This window comes from Vidua macroura, chromosome 15 (genome assembly GCF_024509145.1).
Source record: "Vidua macroura isolate BioBank_ID:100142 chromosome 15, ASM2450914v1, whole genome shotgun sequence".
Taxonomy (NCBI): Eukaryota; Metazoa; Chordata; class Aves; order Passeriformes; family Viduidae; genus Vidua; species Vidua macroura.
In genome coordinates this window covers 12557455-12579979 of record NC_071585.1, presented here as the reverse complement: position 1 = coordinate 12579979, position 22525 = coordinate 12557455, and the positions used below count along the sequence as shown (strand labels likewise).

At 59.1% G+C, this 22525-nt stretch overlaps 2 protein-coding genes across 2 annotated transcripts; both read right to left on the bottom strand.

The window, feature by feature from the left end:
- Positions 1–217: 217 nt before the first annotated feature.
- Positions 218–4650, bottom strand: MYOZ3 (myozenin 3). Its single transcript, XM_053991409.1, is given in 7 exon segments — positions 218–449; positions 2951–3122; positions 3469–3616; positions 3719–3793; positions 4016–4179; positions 4482–4535; positions 4538–4650. Coding segments are annotated over 7 exon segments (840 nt in total). The 5' UTR covers positions 4602–4650; the 3' UTR covers positions 218–286.
- Positions 4651–5962: 1312 nt separating this feature from the next.
- On the bottom strand, positions 5963–20696 carry SYNPO (synaptopodin). The gene is made up of 3 exons (XM_053991407.1): positions 20222–20696; positions 9277–11198; positions 5963–7957 (listed from the first exon to the last, which is right to left on the bottom strand). Exons 1-3 carry the CDS (start codon positions 20694–20696, stop codon positions 7190–7192), a joined length of 3165 nt encoding a protein of 1054 aa, XP_053847382.1. The 3' UTR covers positions 5963–7189.
- Between the last annotated feature and the right edge of the window lie 1829 nt (positions 20697–22525).

Sequence of the window (22525 nt, the reverse complement as noted above, 5' to 3'; positions counted from 1 at the left end):
AGGCAGGGAAGAGGACAGGCTGTACGGGATGTTTTGTACGGGAGCTTGCGGGGGTCTGCTGGATTAACAGTGAGGACTTGGCTGGTTGGTTTGGCACTGACTGCAAGGGCAATTCAGAATGGTCCCACACTTGAGCTCGTTCAAACCCCACTCGAAGATGACAGCCCAAACCCACCAGCTGAGCTTCCAGAGAGGATACCTGCCCTCCCTCCCCTCCCCTCCCCTGCGAGTGTGTCCGAGTCCAGTGAGGGAACCATCCCTGGCCATGGGAAAGGGAACGCACGTCCTACAGCTCTTCGCTCTCCGGCAGGATCCGCACCCAGCCTTGGGCCACCCTGTTGAAGTTGGGCCTGTGGGAAATCACCTCCAGCACACTCAGGTTATCCAGCTCTACGGTGGGCAAAGAGAACAGCTCACCAACCAACGCCCTGTCAAACGGGGCTGGAGTCCTGCAGCACAAGGAGAAGCACACTTAGTCACAAGGAGAGGCTGTTGTGAAGGTGTTAGAAAAAACAAGTCTGGGTTTACTGAGGCCAGCACAATTTATCAATGCCTGTTGCATTGCCTAACCCTCCTCTTCCTCCCCAGGACACTGTTAGAGCCCTACCAGCCCAGCGGGGTGGTTGTCTGGTACAGAGCCCACCTCAACTCACACTTTGGCAAGCCTGGAGAGTGGAGTTTGATGCCTGGGTGTTGGTGGAACTGTTCTGCACGTGGAAGGGCTTAGATTCAGAGACCAGTGACAATGACAAACCCCTGGTCTTGAGAGTGCCTTATCTGCAGCTCCTGTGTCCTGCAGAGAGCTGAGGCTGACGCTGCTCAGGATCACACCAGCACATGCAGCTCTATTGGCCCTGGCTCCATCCCGCCTTTTGGGATGGCTTCTCCTGAGCAATGACTAACAGGAGGAGCAGTGTGGGGGCAAGAGCTGTCATCTCTTTCTGGAGAAATGTGGAAAGGGATGGGGAAGAGCGTGCCAGCCCCCAAAAAGCCAAGAATGTTGGTTTTGGAGCAGCACATAGGGGCTGAGCTATCAGTGAGGCAAAACTGGGAATGTTTGCTTTGGGAAGCACAGCTAGAACATGAATAACGTGGCACTGTTTTGCAACAGAGGAGAAATAAGAGGGGGAAAGGCAAATGAGAGAAGTTTGTTCTAGGAACTTCCTTTTGGGAAAAGAGTCTTTGTCAAAGCTTGGTTTTCACTCTCTCTTAAGGCAGCACACCTTAGCAAGGTGGCCCAGGTTTTTGCATCACAGTCTGAATATTCAAAATTGGGGATAAATGAGTCTGCTTTAATACAGTTACTGTGGAGATGGTGGACTTGCCCTTGCTCTGTGACCCATGAGAGCTGTGCTGGGATTCAGCTAGCCTTAGGCAAGACCACTGGCTTTTCGATAGCCAGTTTGTTCTAAAAAGTGTGTTTTTCTGTGGCTTGGTATTTGAACTGAGAAGTGATTTAAAAGCTTGGAAGATCGTGAAAAGCCCAGTTAAAAGCAGATTGGCTTTCTGAATCTTCCTGCCTCACTGAAGAATTAGAGGAGGTGGCAAGAGGCTTGGAGTTAAATTAGCATCCATCTGTATTAAATTACAGTTGAAGACTTTAAATAGAAAGGCAGTGTGTGAGAGGGGAGAAATGGTACAGGGTAGAGTATTATTCAGAAACATGCCCTTGCTTCAGTCCCTGTCCATAAATAAATCCTGAGGCAGAAACATGGCTAAATGTTGAAAGAAAAGAGCCAAGTGTCTGCAGCAGCCCCTTGTTCTCCCCCTGCAGCACCTCCTTGGCTCTAACTCCTCAAGGAGAGCCACATGGCAAAGCCCCAGGGCTGAGGGGGAGGAGAGCAGCAAAGGGACACTTGTGGCCAGGCTCATCTCTGCCCTTTAGGATGGCTTTTCCCGCAAGGGGGGGTTGTGGTCCCCCACAAGGAGCCAAGTGCTGAAAGCACAGCAGTTGTGTCCCCCCACGCCTCAAATCCAGCCCTGGGGTGGGCGCAGGGGAGCTGCTGCTGTTGGCACATGGTCTGCTGGGGAGCAGTGCTGTGTCCTGGGGGAAACTCCAGTGGGAACTTGCCTACTGGAAGATGACTTTCACCAGGCCACCAAAGCCAATGTAATTCCATCCTCATGACAGAGGCTTCCAGGGAGGAAGACAGACAGGACTCCTTTTGCTGATTCCCTGAGACGATGTTCAGTTTAAAAGTTCAGTTCTCATTATTCTGCCATGGGCTGCTGGTGCTTTACTACCAGCAGATCTCCCATCTCCTGGATCCCTACCAAGCACCTTTCCAGAAAGGAGATCTGTCTTGTCAGTCTTTGTTCCAGGGTCCCATCCTTGACCCAGTGTAATTTGGAGGTGTGAGGAGGCACCATCAAAAACAGCCACAGGGCATGGAGCTTGCCAGGCAGAGCCACCAGAAACCCCCTGGCCTGGAGGCTTTGGGCTCAAGCAGGTGTTTGGAAGGAATCTGGTGACCTCTTAGCACTCTGTGGGAAGATTAACCTTATACCCCTACTGCTTCCAGCAGCTGCTTGAATACCTTAAGGAAATTAGGAAAGAGACTTGGCACTGTGTCATTCCTTCACACAGCCCAGAGCTGAGCCCAGCTGGGAACAGGAGTGATTCCTACTCCAGGGCCATGTTTGTAAGAATTGGCCCTCCCAAATTTCATCCCTGAGGTTACCCAGTGAGATCAAGCTGCTTAAGGCTGTGCGAGGCCAGTAATGGAGCTGAGAGGAGATCTGGGGGAGAGCTGCTGGAGGCAGGAACCTTTGCAGGGAGCCACAGAGGAGCTCCTGAGTAGGAAAAGAGCATCCTGAGCGTTTGCTGTGCCCCTCCGGGGTATAAAGAGGGCACGAATGGTTGCCTTTCCCTGGCAGGATGGTGGATGCTCCTCGAGGCTGAAGGGCTTGGCCAAGGGCTGGCGTGGCTGGTGGTGTCTGCCCCTGTTACCTGTTGAAGCTCCTGAAGTCCCACGCAGGGGGTCTCATGGGCGGCGGGTTCTTGCCATACACGGCATTGTCCTTGTCACCAAAGAGCTCCTGCCATGGGGACCGGTAGCCCTTGGGGATGGCGGTGACATTGAACTTCTCGTGGGGGATTTCTTTGAGGGGGCTCGAGTACCCTGTGCAGGGGAGAGACAGTGTGGGCTGCTGGGGCCAGAGCCAGGCTGAGGCAGGGCGCTGGGAACAGCCCAGCCTCTGCGTGGCCACGGCCTGTTACTGGGGCAGGAATGAGTATAACATACATACATACATACATACATACATACATACATATATATATATATATATATATCTATATATATATATCTGTATGTATATGTGTACACACACACACACATTTGTACACATAAAATCTCTGGAGGAGGGTTGGGCAGACCCCTAAGCAAGCAGCAGCTCACTGCCTCCAGCCCCATGTTGCTGAGATCACAGCAGGGTAGGGTTCAAGTGCAGGAAGCATTGTCTTACCTGGGGCCAGGGCACTGGGGTTCAGGACTTTGCTCATGTGCAAGACCTTCTCTGACTTCTTGGGTACTTCTGGGGGGCCACTTTGGGGTGATGCTGCTACGTGGAGCTCAGAGTGATAATTCTCCTGGCCCTCAGCATTCTCACCTGACTGTGGAGGGGAGAGTTAACAGGCACATGGGGAGCTCCCCCTGCCCCATTTGGGACTCAGGGGGTGGTTGAAAGCACCTCAGAGCTTCTTCCATCTACTCACCATCTGTTCATTCACTGCTCCTTCTGGATCACCTTTCCCAGTGTGGTGTGAGCCACGTGCCCCTTGCCCTGGGAGCTGCAGGAGACAGTGAGTGGGTGCAGAGGGGGATCAGCACCCTCCCCCTCCCCATGTTTGGCCATCTCCCTGCCCAGCCCACCAGGACATCTCTCCTCTCCCTTCACCTCTGCACAGCAGTCAGCCAACCATGGCTGCCCTGTGGAGAGACCACTGACCCCACCAGGAATTCCTTCCCTGGAAAGGCTGCAAGAGCCAGGGAAGGGCTGTCCCCAGACCCACCTGCCTGGAGCCACTGGGATGCTCAAGGACGAAGCGCTGCACCCGCTTCTGGCGTTGCTGGAAGAGCCGGGAGCCGCGGTTGTTGGGCAGGGAGAGCTCCTCGATCATCAGGTCGTGTGTTGTGCTCATCTTCTTCCCCAGGTCCAGCTGGGGCTCTGGGGAGGCTGGGAGAGCACAGCTACAGCTGAGGATGCTGCAGTGCTGGGGACCCCTAAGGCAGCACAGACCGTGTATGCCCTCGTTGGGGCCTCTGTTTTGTGGCTGGGCCATTTGCCCAGGCCAAGGACTGGCATTTTCTCAGTGTGAGGAATTGTCAGGGAGCTCCAGAGGTTCAAGCAGCCTCTTCCCCCCGTGCATGGACTATTCCAGCAGAAACAGGGCAAGTGGCCTCAACCAGAGCTGGGTCTGGCCCCTAGGCAGGGAAGGCAGCACTGCCCTGGGGCTGGTGACACCTGCACCCCCTTACCATCTTCAGGGCCCGGTCTCATGATGGCCATCACCTGCTGCCGTGCTCCTGGGAGGGGGATGGATCCTGTCTGGCTGGAAGAGAAAGGCACTCCAGGAGTGACACCAAACATGGGAACATGTCACCCCAGGCATGCCCCAGAGAGATGCTAGGATTCAGCTGAGCATCTCTCCTGTTCAGCATCATCCCTAAGCATCTCCTTGCACCGCTCTCTGTCCCCTTCAACAGACATAGGGAATGTTCAAATCACACTGCCCCTCAGCCCCTGCCTGTCCTTCTTCCTCTCTGCCTTTCTTTAGGGCAGAAACTGTCCTTGCCTCTGTCTTTGCCCACAGTGAGCTCTTGTCCTTGTGCCCTAAGCTCTCTCGGAGCAGCAGGTGCCGGCCGAGCGGGAGCCCTGGCTACCACCCCCCCAGCACGTCTGCCTTAGCAGAGCTATTTTCAGCTGCTGGCTCTGAGGGTGCAGGGGCTGCAGCCCTGAACCTGCAGGGAGCTGGTGAGCCCTGCCAGCAGCAAGAAGGGTCATGGCACCACTCGGCTGGGTTGCTCCATTGTGGAGAGGCAGCTGGAAACCAGCTCCAATCTGAGCCCCCTGGGCTGCCCACCTGCAGCAGAGCCCTCCTCTGCTGCCGGGACGCTCGGCTCCCCAAGTGCTGTTCTACACTGTTTGGTGCATCTGGCACCCCCCAGCTCAGGCTGATGCAGGGCAGCTTCCCCTAAGGGCCCTGCAGCGCTGGGGTTCCCGTGGGGCTGGGGAGCCTGTGTGAGCCTGGCACACAGCTCCCTGCCAGCTCTGAACTCAGCACTGACCATCCACACAACGAGCCAGGGACCCCGTCCTTCCCTCTGCCCCACTCCAGGGAAACTGTACCCTGACCCCCACAGTGGTGGTGTCCCCTTTTCCAAGGACATCCCCAAGCCCCGTGCACCCACCCACCTGCTGACCCCCACGTGGGACCTCACCTTCCCTACCTGGCCAGGGGATACCTCAGATGCTTCTGGGGAACTGAAGATGCTTCTCCTGCTGTGCTGGGGATGAGGCCGAAGCCAAGCTGCAGCCACCAGCACTCGGTGGCCTTTGCTGGCCCTTCACGGCACCCTTGGGCTCCTGCTGCTCGCCCCAACCCGTCCTGGGCTCCAGCCCAGATGCCAAGGTCCAGCCACGGGACAGAAGTTATTTCTGGCTGAGAAAGGGGGCGGAGCAGGGCTGTGACCCTTGGGGACTGGGATGCCATCACCCCAGCGTGGAACAGGTCTGACTCACAGGGATGAGGATGCCATAATCCCGGCCTGCAGCAGGGCTCTGACCCTTGGGGACCAGGACGCCACCGACCCAGCATGAAGCAGGGCTGACCCACACGGATGCAGACGCTGTCACTTGGCATGGAGCAGGGCCGACCCCTGGGGACATGTAGCAGCAGCAGGAGGTGGCCGTGTGCCATGTGTGCCCAGGCCACCTCGGGGACAGATCAGAGCCAGCCTGGGTGGAATAACGGCGGTTTATTTCTGAACTGGGCATACAGCGGTGTGGTGAAGGCAGGTTGTGGTGGCTGCTGGAGCGAGGGTGGGAGATGTGTCCTGGAGGAATGGGGGGCTGTGTTCCAGGAGGGGCAGCTGCAGTGTGGAGGTGCTCGGGGATGAGGGGTGGGCTGGCTTCAACAGCGTGTCCTGGGGAAAGGGAAAGGGTGACGGGCTCCGTGAATGGGAATATGCTAGAGCCCTGGCAGCCCAAACACAACCTCTTTTCCAGTGCTGGCCCCCAGGTATGGGGACACCGACATTCTCAGAATCACCTTCTGTGCCAACACCTCCTTCAAACCCTCTGCAACTTCTACCATTTCCTTCAGCTCCTACAGTTCCCCACCTGCCCTGGCTGTCACAGCACCCATTGGTTCCTGGGTGTGCCTCCATCCCACTGGAGTAGGGATGGGGATGTGGTGAACTTGGGTATGGGGACAGTGACAGGTACAAGACGGGGCTTCCCTCTTGGTCTGGCCAGGGCAGGAGGGCACCTGTAAACAGTCCCCTGAACATGGCAATAAATAACTTTGGCTCTTTTTGGTCTCTAGGGAAAGAAGGATTTGGGAGGATTTCTTTGAGAAGGAGTCAAAAGTTTAAAAAAAAAAAAAAGGCATTGAAGAACTGGGGGACTGGAACTAAAAATTAAATTTTCCTCTCCAAAATCTGGTTTTAATTGACACCAGCCAAATCTAGAGGCTGGGAGACGCTGGGAGAGCCTGGCATCCAATCGATGCTGCCCACCCGCAGCAGATGTGCCACCCCAGGGAAGCAGAGCTGCAGTGACTCCCCGGGATTACACCTGGGAGCTGGGGACAAGGGCTCACGGGAACCACCAAGCCCACCCCATCCTGGCTGTGCGGGATGGGGCTGGCTGGCAGGCAGGACCTGCCGAGGGAGGGGCCGTGGGGGGGCCGGCTCCCCCACTCTGCCTGCTCCTGCCTGCTGACCACGCAGTCCTGCCCCGAAAGGTTAGCGTGGTAAAAATAGAGCGGGGCCATGGGATGGCGGGCGGGCAGGAGGCACCTGACCCCTCTGGCACACACAGGGGTCGTGGCAGCTCCGAAGGGACACTGTTTTTTGGGCACCTCAGCCCCGGGGGTTGCTGTGTTCCCGGTGGGGGGTGAGCGGGTGGCATCACCCGGGCTGACCTGTCGAGGGAGAGGGTTTTTTGGCGGGGGCTGGCTTGTCTAGGAGGTGCAGGGAGCCCCTGAGGGCAGACCCCCCGTCTTCAGCCGCAGGCTGCTGCTCCAGCCCCGGGGACAGAGGTTGAAGCTGTGGATTCCCGGGCTCTTGGTCCCCGAGTCTTCGGAGTCGAGGGAGACGTCCGAGTCCGTCGGGGACCGGGAGGTGCAACGCTTGGCTGGGGACCGCCCACCCACCACGGGGGATGGCAGGGGGCTCTTGGGGATGGGGGACAGCCTGGGCACGGGGCAGGAAGACGCGCTGGATGGCAGCAGGAGCCGGCGACCCTCTGCCCAGGCGGCTCGGGGCATCCCGGGGGAGGCACAGAACTGGGGGCTGCCTGCTCGGGGCGATCGCAGGGGGCTTTTGTGAGTGGGCGAGGGGCTGCCCAGGCTCCCCAGCACGCTGCTGGCAGCCTGCAGTGCCGGCGCTTTTGGCCCCAGCCGGGGCGACTGGGGCAGACTGGGGGGGCCGGCAGAGATGGGGGTGAAGGGCCGGGAGCTCTCCAGCCCCACGGCTTTGGGAGAGGAGCTCTTCCTGCGGGCAGCGTTGATGATGTTCCTGGCGAGCCGCGCTTGCATCTGCCGGCTGGCCCGGGGGTCCGCGTCCTGCCGCAGCGGGGACAGGGACCTCTCGCTCCACGGAGGGGACGTGGGGGGTCCCTCATCCAGCTCGGGCACCGAGGCTGGGCTGGCCCAGCCGTCCAGGCTGCCCGGGCGCCGCGCCAGCCGGGGCGTCCAGGTGGGCGATGCAGGGAGGGACGACCGCCTGTCCTGGAGAGGGACAGAGAGCGGGTTAGTGACCCCCCCTCGGGGGGACGAAGGGACAGAGCAGGGGTACAGCGGCAGGAGGGCGCCAAGGTAAGATTCATGCTGGCACAGCCCCACAGGAGCTGTGGATGTGTCCTCGTGCATTGCACCCCTGCAAGGGGTCCCCAAAACGCATTTGACCCTACACCCCCTCACCCATCAAGGAGATGGGAGCAGGCTGAGCCTGCCGTTAACCATCCTTGCCCAGAATATGTCCCAGGACCTGTCATTACCTGCAGCTTCCTAAAGTGTCCCTCTGGGGGATGCTCGGAGCCCCCCTTGCACTGCCCCAGGATCCATCACCCAGCACTGCTCCCCAGACGGCAGGAAAGAGAAGAGCCAGATGTGACAGCGCAGAGAGTGTATTCAGAAAGAGGGAAAAAAAGAAAAATGCAGGAGAAGTAAAGCACAGTCAAAAGGCAACTTGGCACCATGGGGAAAGCGGCGAGAGGGCATGGGCAGAGGCACAGCTGGATGACAAGCCTTGGGCTGAGCATCACCCAGCAGCCCTGCCCTTGGCACCTTCCTCATCCCAGCACATCCCTTGCTTCCAGCTGTGCCACACAGAACTGCCCACCCCAGCTCCAGCACTGAGCCCAGGTGGGGAGAGGGACCCTGCAGGGACCCTGGGCCCAGTGCCACTGGACTCTGCCATTCCCCAAGGGATGCTGTTCTTCCTCCACAGTGAGGAAGCAAACAAGGACAGATCCTGAAGGAGCAACAGAAGAGCCAGGAGCAGGCACAGTGAGGCAGAAAGGCAGTGTGTCCCCTCCAGGTTTGCTTTGGTAGGAAGCTGAGAAGAGCCCAGGACAGAGGGGATATGAAGGAGCAGGCGGAGCTCTGAGAGCTGGAAAAGCCGGAGGCGAGGAAAGGAGGGAGCCAGAGGTGCGATGCTCCATACAGTTTCCAGGTGAGAGAAGAGCAAGAGCAGCCCTGTGGGACAGGCAGGCTCCTGCTGACGCTTTGGGAATCCTGCAGGCTCTGTACCCAGTTCCTGCTGCCTCCCTGGGACTCCTCAGCTCCTGTTGCACTGAGGGCTCAGCAGTGCCTGTCACCCACTGTCCCAGCACTGCAGCCTCACAACCACTTCTTTTTTCTATTTTCTTTTCTTCCCGCCCCCCTTCTCCCCGCCTTTTTTTTTTTGTTGTTGTTTTTTGGTTTTTTTTGTGGTTGGTTTGGCTTTTGGCACTCCCACGAGCAGTTAGTTAGGTAGGACTCAGCCTAGCACCGCTGTGTTTTCCTCTCTGCCACCACTACTTGTAGTAAAAAGAAGGTTTCCACACCTGCGGCTCGATGCCGGCATTCCTGGTGGAGTAGGAGGGCCGGGGTGCCTGGAAGCCCACCTTGGCCCGCGGCGGCAGCAGGCGGCACGGGGAGGCCAGCAGCGCCTCGGCCGGGGCTCCAGGGCTGGCACGGCTGTCGTGAGTCAGGGGCAGAGCCCCGGCAGCACTGGGGAATGGGCTGGCAGTGGTCTGGCCAGCGCTGGGCGCCACGGGGGGATGCCAAACCGGGGAAGGAGGCAACGGAGAGGTCGGGCAGGAGGCTTGCTGGGGATAGGAGTAGGAGTCGGGAAGAGACGGTCTGGGTGGAGGCACCTCCTGGGGCATGGACCTTGCTGGCCCCTTGGATGGGGAGAGGATGAAAAGAGAAGACTGGAGCTGGTAAGGCTGGTGCCTGGAGATCTCCAGCTCCTTCTGGGACACCTCGTTCTCCATGAGGTTGCTGCCATACAGCGAAGCAGGAGGGGTTTTGGAGGGCCTGCAGGGACTCTTGGAGGGGCGTCTGGAGACCATGGGTGACAGGTAAGCATTGTTGTCATACTTCCAGGAGGGAGGCAGGGACATGGTGGGTGATGGGGACCGCAGCAGCTCAGGCTGGGAGGGAGCCTCAATGATGAACTTCTCCATCCTGGATTGTCGGCGGGCAAAGAGCTCAGCCCCCTTCCCTCTCGCTTCAGTGAGGATGTGGCTGGGCTGTGGCTTCTTCTTGGGCTGGATGGTGGGAGACTTGAGGCAGGAGGACCATGCTGGAGCATCCTCAGCTGGTGGGAGGTGCTGCACACCCCTGGCTGCGCTGTTGGGGACAAAGTTTGCAGCTTCAGCCCCGAGGGCAAAGGGCTCATCCTCTGCACTGGGCTCCCCCTGCTCCTTCTGCTTCTTCCTGCTGTCTGCACTCTGAACCAGGTCCAGCAGGTCGGGGTTTGGGCTCAGCTTTGGCTTCTCCAAGAAGGTGAACATGGACTTTCTGCTGGCTCTCCGGGCAGCCGACTCCTCCAGGATCCCTGTTTTGGGCAAGGGGTTTGGTCCGCTCACCCCGCAGGCCAGGAGGGGATCTGGCAGCATCTTCTGCTCCTGGGTGGGGTACAGGGCCGAGTAGGCAGGGGGGGAGCGGACACGGGTGAGGGGTGGGGGGCTGCTGAGGGTCTCTGCATAGGTTGGTGGTGGGGGCAGCTCGGGGGCAGGGGGTTCCTCGGCCGGCTGGGCGCTGGCGGGGAATGCCTGGGTGCCGAAGGGTCTGGCTGTCCGGTTCTTCACAGGCTTGGGCTTGGCCAGGGTGAGATGGACCTCGTAGTACTGCCGGCCCTGTGTCCCGTTCTGCTGCTGCCCGGCTGGAGGTGCCGTCCCCGTGGCTGTCCCCACTGGCACGCTGGGCACCTCGCTAGGCACCTCACCGGGCACCTCACTGGGCACTTTGACATTCTTCCCCTCCTCGGGGCTCTTTGGCAGGACAAGAGCCGCCGTGTTCGCCCCCACAGGGGCTCCTGCATTTCCGAGCCCCTCCACCCCTCGCTCCATCCCGCTGGCTGCCTGCTCCTGCACGCCGTTGGTGGCGGCCGATGCCATGTTCTCCTTCAGGTAAACGCTGAGTGGGACCTGCTGGGCTTCAGCAGGAAGCTCCTGGCACGGGGAGGCGTTTGCCAGCATCCCCTCTCCTGGATTGCCAGGCTGGTCAGGCTCCGGCTTCATCCCCTGCCCCTGGCTCTCCTCCATGGCGCCCTGGCGAGGCTGGGGCGCGGGGCTCAGCGGCAGCCCCCCGCCATGCCCGGCCCCCGTGAGCCCATCAACGCGCTGCCTGCGCCGGTGGAACAGCAGGACGCCCTTGGAGCTGGGGCCGGGCGCCGTGGTGAGCTGAGCCGCGATCCTCTGGCTCCGCGCCTTCGCCTCCTTCAGCTCCTTCTCCGAGAGGCTGGCGCTGCGGGAGAGACCTGGGCAGAGAGGAGAGGGGGATTAGGGCCCTCAGAGGGAATGTGGGGTGTTAGTCCTCCCCGCCCAGGACTGGCAGCCCTTCCTCCAGGTATCCCCCGGCATCCCAACTCTTTCCCTGGCAGGTGGGAGAAGGCAGGAGAGATGCACCGGGGCTGGGGTACACGGTCCGGGGGCAACGGGGACCCAGCACAGCCATCACGAAGATGCTGGGACAGATGAGAAATCCCAGGGGACACCTAGTGACACTCAGGACGTTTCCAGCATCCTACCCCGCATTTTGGCTGGGTTCTGCGCACCACCGCGCTGACCATATGGGAAAGGAATTTCTCGGAGCAGCTCTCCGGTTGCAGCTCTCATGGCTTCAACCCCTGGCTCAAAGAGGCAGTGGCGGGGAAGAGGCCAGCGTGTGTCCCCCAGCCCCTCGCTCCGAATCCCGGCGTGCTCAGCCCCGAGCGGGCAGGACATAAACCCGGGGACAGCGGGGAGATGCCAACCCACCCCGACCTCACAGCAGCGCGGGTGGGCAGCCCTGGTGGGAGACTCATCTGTGGAGCAACACGAGATGGCAGCAGCCGACAGAAGCTGTGCAGATCCTGCCCAGCAGGACACAGACACGGACACTGCGAGGAGCCACCCTCACGCCTCGGGACTCAAGACAAGCACTAAAAGCAATGTGCTAAAAGCCTGGTGCGAGCCCCGCGGCGAGCAGCCCAGTGCCGCTGAGCTTCTGTGCCGGACAAAGGTCAGGGCACCAGCCAGCCCTTCCCTAAGACCGAAAGGATGTGGAGCTGCCGGGAATGCATTTTCTCAGGGTGAGCAATTTCCTATGATCTTGCCCCCCGAAAAGTACCCGTGGGAAGGGCAGTGTCCCCCACCCTGCCGAGGCCACTGCTGAGCACAGACACCAGCGCCGACCATCAGCATCACCCCCGCACCCAGCAAAGGTGCAGCCCCTCTCCAAAGGCACTGCCAGGATGGCTCTGATGGGTGTCTCTGCTCTGGCTCTGGCCCCAGCAGGGAGGTGGGTGGCCAAGCTCCCAGCCCTGCTCTTCTTTCCTTCCCATCCCATCCCTTCCCGTCTTCTCTTCCTTCATGTGTTCCTCATTTTCTTGCCTTCTGTGCTGCTTGGGAGCCTTCCAGGATATTTTCAGCAGTGGCTCAGCCTACTAGCGAGGGAAAGGGATGGATGACTAAGCCAAATCCTTCCAGAAAGCCCACGATAAGCAGGAGGGCTGCTGGAAACTGGGCAACTCCTGTTCCTTACCCTTCATCCCTCCTGCCTCCCTCAGCAGGCACCCAGCAAGTCCTTGCACACAGCTCAGGTGTGCAGGATGCCCTGGATGAAGTCTTCAGGCTGCCCGACAGGAGGGTTTTATCTGGGCGGGGGGCAGAGGAGGCAGAGATGCCAGTGGAAACTCTGCTGGAGAGGAGGAGCCCGGCGGCAGCGGCGACGCCGGCGGCCAGAGTCCCCCCGGTTCGCGCCCAGCATTGTTCAACGCCCCATTTCTATTTGCTTTGGCGGCGGCACAGAGCGGGGCCGCTGTTTCCTCCGGCCGGGCTGGCTGGAGGGCGGCCAGCACCGCGGCTCCCGCTCCGCGGGGTCACCCTCGCCGCCTTTATCTCCGAAACGGAGGAGAAACACGGCCAAGGAGCCGTTGAGAAACAAGCCACAGGCTCCAGATGTCTGCGGGTTTCGTGCTCCGAGCGCAGCATCCCCGCTTCCTCGGAGGCCGGGGCTGCCTAAGAAGCCGAGCTCTCGGCGGAGCCATTTCGCAGGCTCTTGCTCTTGCTACTGCCTTTTAACAGCAAACGAGGGGCCCTGGGGGATCTCCTCCGTGCTGGAGGGATGACTCAGCTCTTGGCCAGCCCGTTCCTGCTTGGACTAGCCGCCAGATACGCTCCCACGTAGCCGGGACCAATACTGGGATTTGCCCACCGGGATTTTGCCCCGGGTGTCTCCATCCCTTGCTGCCACCACAGCCATGGGCATCGCTCCGGGCCGGGGTGTGCTGCAGGGTGGACTGTGCCACCTAAAATCCTCTACCTGGAATCCATTTCTATCCATGCCCATCCCCTCCAGTCTTCCAGCAGCATCCCTGCCCCTGCACACCCAGCACCCACCATTCCTGGGCTGGTCCACCTGGGTCCACTGGAAATGAATCCCTCAGGATACTGCTTGGGATGCTGAGGGTAAGAATTGCTCTTCACATCCGATTTTTATGACACAGATGAAGAGCACTGAAGCCTCTGGCAGTCCAGAGGAAATTACTGCAGCCTGAGCCATGGGATGAGGTTATTCACCCAGTGCAAGTGCCTTTATCCATGTGCCATGGTGTCTGGAGGGATTCTGCCACCTGGGGCAGTTTCTACACCACACACTCCCCTCCCAGCCACGGGGAACGTTCCATTATCCTTCTCTGCCATCTCCTGACAGCTGGCAGCCCTGGGTGGGCTCTGGTTGATCCTTTTCCCCAGCCCCAGGCAGGCGGGAGGGAGCTGAATGCACTGAGAACGTCCAGGTGCTGGGGAGGAGAAGGAAAAGGGGTGTGGGGCTGAAGGCAGCCAAAGCCGTGCAGGAAGGAGGCGAAAGTAAAATTACTGCATGTGTCCAAGGGCACTGGGAACTGGTTTCCACCGTTATCCTGAGCTCAGTCCAAAATCCAACAGGTGACAGCTCCTTCCTTCCTTCCTTCCTTCCTTCCTTCCTTCCTTCCTTCCTTCCTTCCTTCCTTCCTTCCTTCCTTCCTTCCTTCCTTCCTTCCTTCCTTCCTTCCTTCCTTCCTTCCTTCCTTCCTTCCTTCCTTCCTTCCTTCCTTCCTTCCTTCCTTCCTTCCTTCCTTCCTTCCTTCCTTCCTTCCTTCCTTCCTTCCTTCCTTCCTTCCTTCCTTCCTTCCTTCCTTCCTTCCTTCCTTCCTTCCTTCCTTCCTTCCTTCCTTCCTTCCTTCCTTCCTTCCTTCCTTCCTTCCTTCCTTCCTTCCTTCCTCCCTTCCTCCCTTCCTCCCTTCCTCCCTTCCTCCCTTCCTCCCTTCCTCCCTTCCTCCCTTCCTCCCTTCCTCCCTTCCTCCCTTCCTCCCTTCCTCCCTTCCTCCCTTCCTCCCTTCCTCCCTTCCTCCCTTCCTCCCTTCCTCCCTTCCTCCCTTCCTCCCTTCCTCCCTTCCTCCCTTCCTCCCTTCCTCCCTTCCTCCCTTCCTTCCTTCCTTCCTTCCTTCCTTCCTTCCTTCCTTCCCATGACACTGTCCCTCAGGAAGGAAACACCTCCCCTCTCCAAATATCCCATCTTTTTCCAAGACAAGGACTCCCACAGCCCTCTCCACTGCCCTGTGCCGATGCTGCAGAAGGAGGTGCTCCCTGTGCATCCTGTGCCCCATGGAACTGCCGGAGTCCTGGCACACAGGAGCAGCCCCAGGTGCTATTCCACTTTAACTCCAGCTCTGGCCACAGAAGCCTGTAGATCTCTGTCTATATATTTATATAGGCACTTGCTCTGTAGGTTTTCCATTGCTCCAGGGGTGACTTCCTGAACATCCCCCAAGTGCAGGGCTTAACAGCTTCTTGCCGAGCTGTCAGCCATCCTTCCCACAGCATGTGCAGGGCTCTTTCCTCCAGAGCGAGGATGACGAAGGTGATGAAAGGCATTTTTGTTACTCTCACTTCCTAGACAGATGGGGGAAAAAAATTCCTTCCATCTCAGCTTTCCATGCAAAGGATGGATCCCCCCAAAGGGTGCTAAAGCAGGATGTCTGAAGCCCAGCCAGGAAAGGCTGGAATCACCATCTGACCCCAAATGAAGGTGAAGGATGTATCAGACATGGCTTGTGACCCATCCTGCCCTAAGATAGACTCCAAGAGCTGAAATGGGATGAAGATTTGGCTTTAAATGGCAGTTTTGCTGAACTGATGAATTCAGTGAAATTCAGTGATGGTCTTGACATGGCTGGGATGTCACAGGAAGGAAAAAGAGTGACTTGGAAGCTGTGCCTGGTGAGAAGTCCTTGTATGCAGAAGACAAGAGGTACCCAAGTCTTAATGATTGCAGACCCAAGTCTTAATGACCTGCAGGGTGCCACAGGTCATGTGAAATCTCAGAGTCAGAGCTGGCAGGTGACTCCAAAGTCTTCCATTTGGGCTCTGTCCCTGGCCTGCTCCAAGTCTGGATGCTCAGCCATCCTGGTGCTGCAGCCCAGCTTGGCCATGCTCAGGGCGTCCTACCAGACCACCCCTGACACAGCACCCACCATCCATAACCAGCAGGCACTTTTCCCCATTTCCAAACATTTCTTGGGCTTCTGTGGTCAACTCAAATGGTGCCTCCTGCTGGCAAAATCCCACTGGCAAAACCAAGAGCGAAACCAAGACAAACCCCATTTCCAGAGGGACACGCTCTGCGCCACCTGACACGAACCCCAGCGCACATCTACAGCCAGGCAACGCTGGGGAGAGGAGATCCAGTGTTTTCACCCAAACATTGAGGACTTTGGACACTGAGGAAATGTAAGCAGGTTTTTTGGCAGAGCAGCAAGCTGGCCCCTTGCCCCAGCTACAGCTGTGCAGGATTTTTTTGCAACGCGTACCAACTCACACACATTTAAGTCTGTGCACACATTCCCCTCCAGCTCCCAGTTATCCCAAATAATCTGCAGCTAGGAAAACACGGAGGGTAGCACAGATAGGCAGCTGAGCTAGCTAGAAACGGATATGAGTCAAACATATGGATAGAAAGATGACAATTTTCTGCCTCATTCCCAGCTTCCAGCCCTCCTATGCCCCAGATACAAAACCTCCATGAAGTTCTTATCTGTGCTGGCCCTGCAGCCCCAAGAAGATCCAGCTGAAGTCGTGGGTGCTGTGGTGGGATCAACCTCGCCTGCCTGGCAGACACTCTGTGCCAGGCCTCTCCACACGGGTGCCTTTGCCAGTGACAAAATGTGGCACAGCGAGAAAATTCGTTGCGCTTGCAAGTTTTCCCTGTGCTCTGTTCGCAGGGGCTTTGCTGGATTTGGAGCTGTTTGCCTCCCCGCGCTCCTCCCGGCTCGCAGCCGTGCCTGGCACTCAGCACCCAAATCCTGCTGAAATGGCCCCACAGACTCCTAGCAGCAAGTCCTGGGGCACCCAATTCCCACACAGGGGGAGAAGGGGGTGGTGGGGATTAAGTTCGAATGGGAGCTGTCTGCCCCTGCCCATCCCCAGTTCCTGGGGGGTGCAGTCAGCAGCCCCAGCCCCACATGCGTCCACACTGGGCAAGACGAAGCTGTTGCCATCACACAGGTGGAGGCAGCACCTTCCCCAGCTGGCTAAAATCAAGCTTTCATCTTTGGAAAAGGCGGCTGGAGCCGGGCAGACCTCCCCCAGAGAGCCCTGCAGAACCAGCCCATCCCACGGCCGGGTACCACGGGGACTCCATCCACCCTGCCTGGAAAGTGCGTTCCAGCCCCACTGTGCCCAAAGCTGCTGGAACTCGCCGCGACCCATCCCGGGCTGCAAGGTCCCAGGACAGCCCCGCCGGGCTGGTGCCCCGAGCCAGCGGCGCTGGCCCGGCCAGAGAAGGTCAAATGGCTCGCAGTGTCCCTGTGGGGTGGGCAGAGCGGGGAGGGCAGCGGAACGAAACGGGGCCTTTGCCTGTCCCTTGCACAATCCGTAAAGGATCCATCCTGCTGGCTGCCAAGCCGAGGGCCAGACCTCGTGTCCCAGCATGGGTGGCATGGCCAGGGGAGGTCACGTCCCCGACGCAGGGGACAGGGGACATCGCCTGGGAAGACGTTTTGCGGAGCTGGGAGGTGCGACCCTGCGAGCCCCGAGGAGGACCCCCACGTCCCTCCACGTCCCCGCCGTGTGTCCTCGCTGTGCCTCCCACGCCCCACATCGGACACCCGGGTGCCGGCAGAGGGAAGCGACACCTGCCCCGCTCATTCCTGGAGACAAACCCCGCTCCGCCCCGGCTGTGTGCTCCCCACCGCCCACCCTTCGCCCACCATCGCACCCACGAGACTTCTGGGCATGCACTCCCGTTCCCCCCCCGTGCACCCCGGACCCCTAAGCACCCCCTGCGCACTGCCATCCCCCGGCACCCCGGACACCCCCAGACGCCGAGAGCCCCGCTGCACTCCCCTCTGCGTGCCCTCACAACCTCCTTCCCCCGTCACTTCTGCACTGGCACCCCCCGGCCGCCGCCCGGACCCCCCCGGTCTCTGCCCCCCTACCCCTCCAGCCCGACCGTACCCGCGGTGCCGGGTGCCGGTGCCGCCTCCCCGCGCAGCCCGACTGCACCGGGGAGGAGGCGGCGGGCAGGAAAGTTGCGGCAGCTCCGCCCTCGGAGCGGGCCCGGGGGGAGGCGGGCGGGGGACGGGGCGGGGGGGTGGCGGGTCCCGCCGGCACTGCCCCTGCCCCTGCCCGCCCCGACGGACCGACAGACCGACCGGACGGGACGGGTCCCCCCCGCCCGGCCGCTCTGGCAGCCGCCCTGCCGCCCCCGATGTTCCAGCTCCGCTGCTTCTCGTCCTGGCTGGGTCTGCCCTGAGCCCGCTGCGGGGGGGAAGAAGCCTGGACATGCTCTTACCCAGCCTGGGGCATCCCCTTACCCAGCTCCCCGCATCCCCTTACCCAGCCCGGGGCATCCCTCTCTGCCAGCTCTGCACATTCCCCTTAAGAGTCCTGAGCATCCTCTTACCCATCCCGGGACACCCCCTTACCCAGCCCTTCACCCTTTTTCCCACCTCCCCCCCGCAGCACCTTACGTTTCAGACGCTGATGGGGATGTGGGGCTTCCCCTTTCCGCAGGTTTCCTCAGTGCTGAAAGTTTTGAGGCACTTGGAGGGAGGCAAAAATCCAGAGACAAAAATCCAGCACTGGTGTCACTGCCCTGGGGACCTCCTGGAAACAGTACTGAATCCTCTCTGCCAGGAGTCGTCTGCTCCCAGTCACAAGGGAACCACAGATGATCCCTGGGGAGCCATCACCTCCCACCTCCATCACCCCACTGGGGCTGCAGAGCTCCCTGGCTGCGGGTGAGACCGGCCTCACCCCCTTCCCATGCCTGTCCACACCTCAGGATGAGCTCTTGGCTTGATTTTTTGCCTTTCTAATTTCCTTTCTTCCTGCCCCTCTATGCTTTTTTGTGCTTTCCTGGTTTTTGAGGGAGGCTGGCGCTGGCTCTGCAGCCCCCAGGGAGTGAAACCTTCTGTTTATTTGCACACCAGACAGAGAAACCAGTCCTGCCTCCTGCATCTCCCAGCCACTGCCTCTTCCCGGGGCTCCTGCGCTCCCCAGCCTGCCCTGAGAGGTGCCAACCAGCCCGGGCCGCCGTGCCGGATATTTGAGAGCAGCCAGCCTGGCCTTGGGCTGCTGGATGGGAACCAAGGGGCACCTGGGACCTGCCTGGGTGGGCCCAAGCAGCTCAAGGTGGAGCACCCGTTTGGCTCCCGGCTCCCAGGGCCAGCCCTGCACCACTCTGGGTGTGGATGGATGCGCCCTCTTCTCCTGAAGAAGCTGGAAGAGGTTCCTGTACCCCATGACAGCTAAAGAGAAGAGGAGCACGTCCCTGACATCTCCCAGGGATGCTCCTGCAAACAGCCTGCAGCAGGAACAGCCCTAGTGTTACTTATGAGAGCACCTGCCCTTTCCTCTCACCTGCACTGAACCAAACCTCTCTTTCCCAAGCCTGCAGGCTTTTTGCAAGGTCCCAGACTTGCTCTCAGGACCCTCAGTGACATCCTGCCTGCAGGCTCTGGAAAGTCTGACGGGTCCTGCAGGCAGTGGCTGGTGGTGATCTCACTTGGAGGGGGAGGAAACGGGACAGACAAACTCTTTCCAACAAACCTGTTGAGTTACTTTAAAATTCCAGGCTGGCAGCAAAAGTGCTGGATGGCGGCGTGGATTAGGAAAATGCTGAGCCTGGACAGAGTCAGGCCTGACCTTTCCCCACCGCAGATCTGCCATCCTGGAGCAGTGAGAAATGGGAAGACTATTTGGGTCCATCTGGTTTGTGTGCTGAGCCCTGAAACACGATGCTGCTGGGGCAGCTGTGAGCCAAAGGGCTTGGCTGAGCTTCCCAGCCTGTGTCCCATCCAGGAGCCGCTGGTTTTGAGGATTCCTGACACTGCAAAAAGGCTGGGAGTGGATTCTGGACACCGGGTTCGTGTCAAGCATCCCCAGTCGGTCCCACCCCATCCCACCCAGTCCTGGGGGCTGCCTTGGGAAAACCAGGCTCTGAGCTGAGCAGCAGCATCCGCTAACGCCATCCGGTGGGGACAGGGACACACCTGCCCTGGCGCTGTGTGGCAGCTGAGATAACAGCTGGGCAGGAGCAAAATAGAAAGGAGGGTGGAAGCAGGGTTTAAAAACGGGTCCAATGCCTGTAAGAGGATGGGTTCTGTTGGAGCATCTCCCACAGGGAGGTGGGGCATTCCAGGCATGGCAGCAGCCCCAGTAACCCTAGATATGAGCCTGTAGTTGTGTCACTGTGGTTGAAGGGACAGTCATGGGCACAGAGGAATAGCTGTGGCACGGGGCTGTGAAGTGAGGCGATGGCAGAGAGCATTGTAGGAACCAACCAGCCTGAAATAAAGCGCTTAGTTTTTAAACCAGGGGCTGACAAAAATGGCCCAAAGCCATGTGAGGAATGCTTGGCCACCCCCAGTCAGTGGAGGAGAGGCGTCCCTGTCCCAGACAGTGCCACAGGAGCCAGTCCTGATCACTCTTGGGCAGGATCCCACCAAGCCCCATGGCCAGAGTGGGGGCTGGGAAGTCCATCCTGTTCATGCCCCACTGAGGGATGGGTTGAGCTCCTGGAGGCAGTGGGAACCTGCCTTCTGCCTTCCCACACCCCCTCCTGAGAAAAGCCACAGATTCCTCCTTATTTTTAAGGCCAGAGAGATCATCTCAAGCTAAATTAGTCCCAGCAGCTCTGCTGGAAGCCAGAGACCTCTAACCCAGGGAAAGTCCTGCCCTGGGAAGAGCTGGGTGTTCTCACCAGGAGCACAGCAGTGCCTTTCCAGGGGGGACAGTGGCCAAAGGGGGTTTCTCTTACCTGTTTTCCTTGGCTCAAAGTCAGGGTTGATGAGGACACGTTGGATCTTCACCACCTTCCACTCCTGGCTGGGATTGCCTGTGGGGCTGTCTGCTGTGGGGGGCAGCTCTGGGGCAGAGCCAGGGCACTTGTGGGGGGCTTCAGGCTCCTCTGCCAAGGCCAGGCTGCTGCCGTTCAATGGGGGTTGTGGTGCATCCCCATTGAGCCCCCTGAGGTCCCTCTGGCAGCTCCCACTTGATTTCCCTCCCAGCAGTCCCGTCTGTGCCTCCTGCTCGCCTGGCTTGGAGGCTGGAGCATCCCAGAGCTGATGGCAGCTCTGCCCCCCTCTGCTCCCCCTCTCCTGCCAACAGCCACTGTCCCCCTCAGTGTCTCCCTTGGCTGTCCCACGGGCACAGGGGGGCTGCTCAGCCTCGCCAGGCATGGGGCAGCTGGGCTGGGGGTGGAGGCAGAACTGCTGGAGCCTTGTCCTCAGCATCTTTCTTCATTGATTTCCTTCACTGGCACTCCACAGCCTTTCCAAACAGCTCTGCATGGCCAGGGGGGTGGATCCTCCCTCAGATCAGAGGCAGCATGAGGGAGGGCAGCCACGTGCCAGGCACAAGCTCAGATTTATTACTCTTGCAGGCAGGAAGATCAGGCACGATGCCACTGGAGCAGGCAGGTTTTGGAGACCCCGATGGAGGGATGTGTCCAGAGGAGGCAGGCCAGCAAGGAGGTTTTTGCAGGAATTTCTCTTTTCCAGGCAGAGGATCAGCATCCAAAGACCTCTGTAAAGGGAAGGAGGAGCATTGAGGATGCTTGTTCTGGCACTAATTTCCTATGGCCACGGAGCAACTCCCAGCAACCCCAGCCCAACTCCAGCTCCAGCACCACTTCCCATGAGGAAGGATCTCCTGAGATGCAATTTAGAAATGCCCCAACCCCACCACCGTGCTTACCAGCTCAGCACCCTCGTCCATCCATCCTCACCCTGGAGAGAGCACCCATGGCCAGAGCCCTGTGCCCGGCTCCCCTCGCTTTGTCAGCCCAGATGAGGCTGTGGCACCACTGTTAGTGCTCAGCACCGGGGCACCACTGCTCTGGAGCTGGGAGTGTTCAGCCAAGAACCAAATCCCTGAGGATGTTGCTCAGGGTTATCAGGAACAAAAAAGGAAAACTTCCAGCATCCAGCTAAACTGTGTTTAACCATTGAGTGACTCATGCGGCGTCAGGACAAGCGCAGACAGACCCACTTCCCTCCTGCCAGGCATAAATCCTGTTGGGATGACAAACCCACGCACCAACACAGACACGTTATCAGCTGGGAGAGGGGGATGTCATCTCTCCCAGGACAGGATATGGGTTACAGTGTACGGAAATTCCTGTGAATCCTTCGCTCGCACAGCATCGCCCAGCCCTGCTCACGGCAAGGCTGGTCCCGGGGAAACGCCTCCTGGGAGATCCACAGCACCCACGGCACATGGACTGTGATGGATTTCCCAACCTAACGGCCAGCTGAGGAGGAAAAGGGTTTCCTGCTCATCCCAAACCCCTCCCTGAATTACTGTGAGGTTTCTCAATGAAATAAGAAAAAGCACCAGGTCGACACCTCAGGTTAAGCTCTGGCAGGAATACACCCTGCAGCTTCCTTGAGGCTCACACAGCTTCTCTGCAAAACTTTTCCTGTCCTTAGCAAGGTTATTTTGGAAAAGAAGGCAGATTAGAAAGCAGTCGCTCGGGCATTTCCCAAACACAAGGCTGCATTTTTTGGAGGACGCCCAAAGGAAATCTTCTGCCCTTTTTGAAATCCTTCCTCCTGCCTCTCTCTGCTGCAATTATTCAGCACAGATTTGCAAAGAGAACCTGAGGAGAAAATGTCAATGTTTCTCTCTGAAAAAGAAATTTCACCCTCCTCTTTACGTAATTTGGGGGATCAGTAGTTGCAGGAAGCCACCCACATCTTTCCTTAGAAACATGGCAAATTGTTGGAGCTGGAGGGAGCTGGCTTATCTCAAATGAGGACAAAGAGAAAGTTGTCCAAAATAGCCCCAGCATTTTGGGTCGGCAGAGAACCTCTCAGGGTGGATCTGCATCTCCCCACTCCCATTTCCCCACCCTCTCCCTAAGGAGCGGGTTTCTGGGGCAGCACAATCGTGTCCATCCAACACCAGAGCTGCCTTGACAATTTGCTGAGGGAGCTGGTACCTCCCTGGAAACATCTTCCAGAGCCACCCCCTTCCACTCGGGAGCGCCTTCCACACACGGGCATCTCCTGGGAGTGACGCCCACGGCCCCGGTGTTCCCCAGGCAAACCCTTCCTTGGTG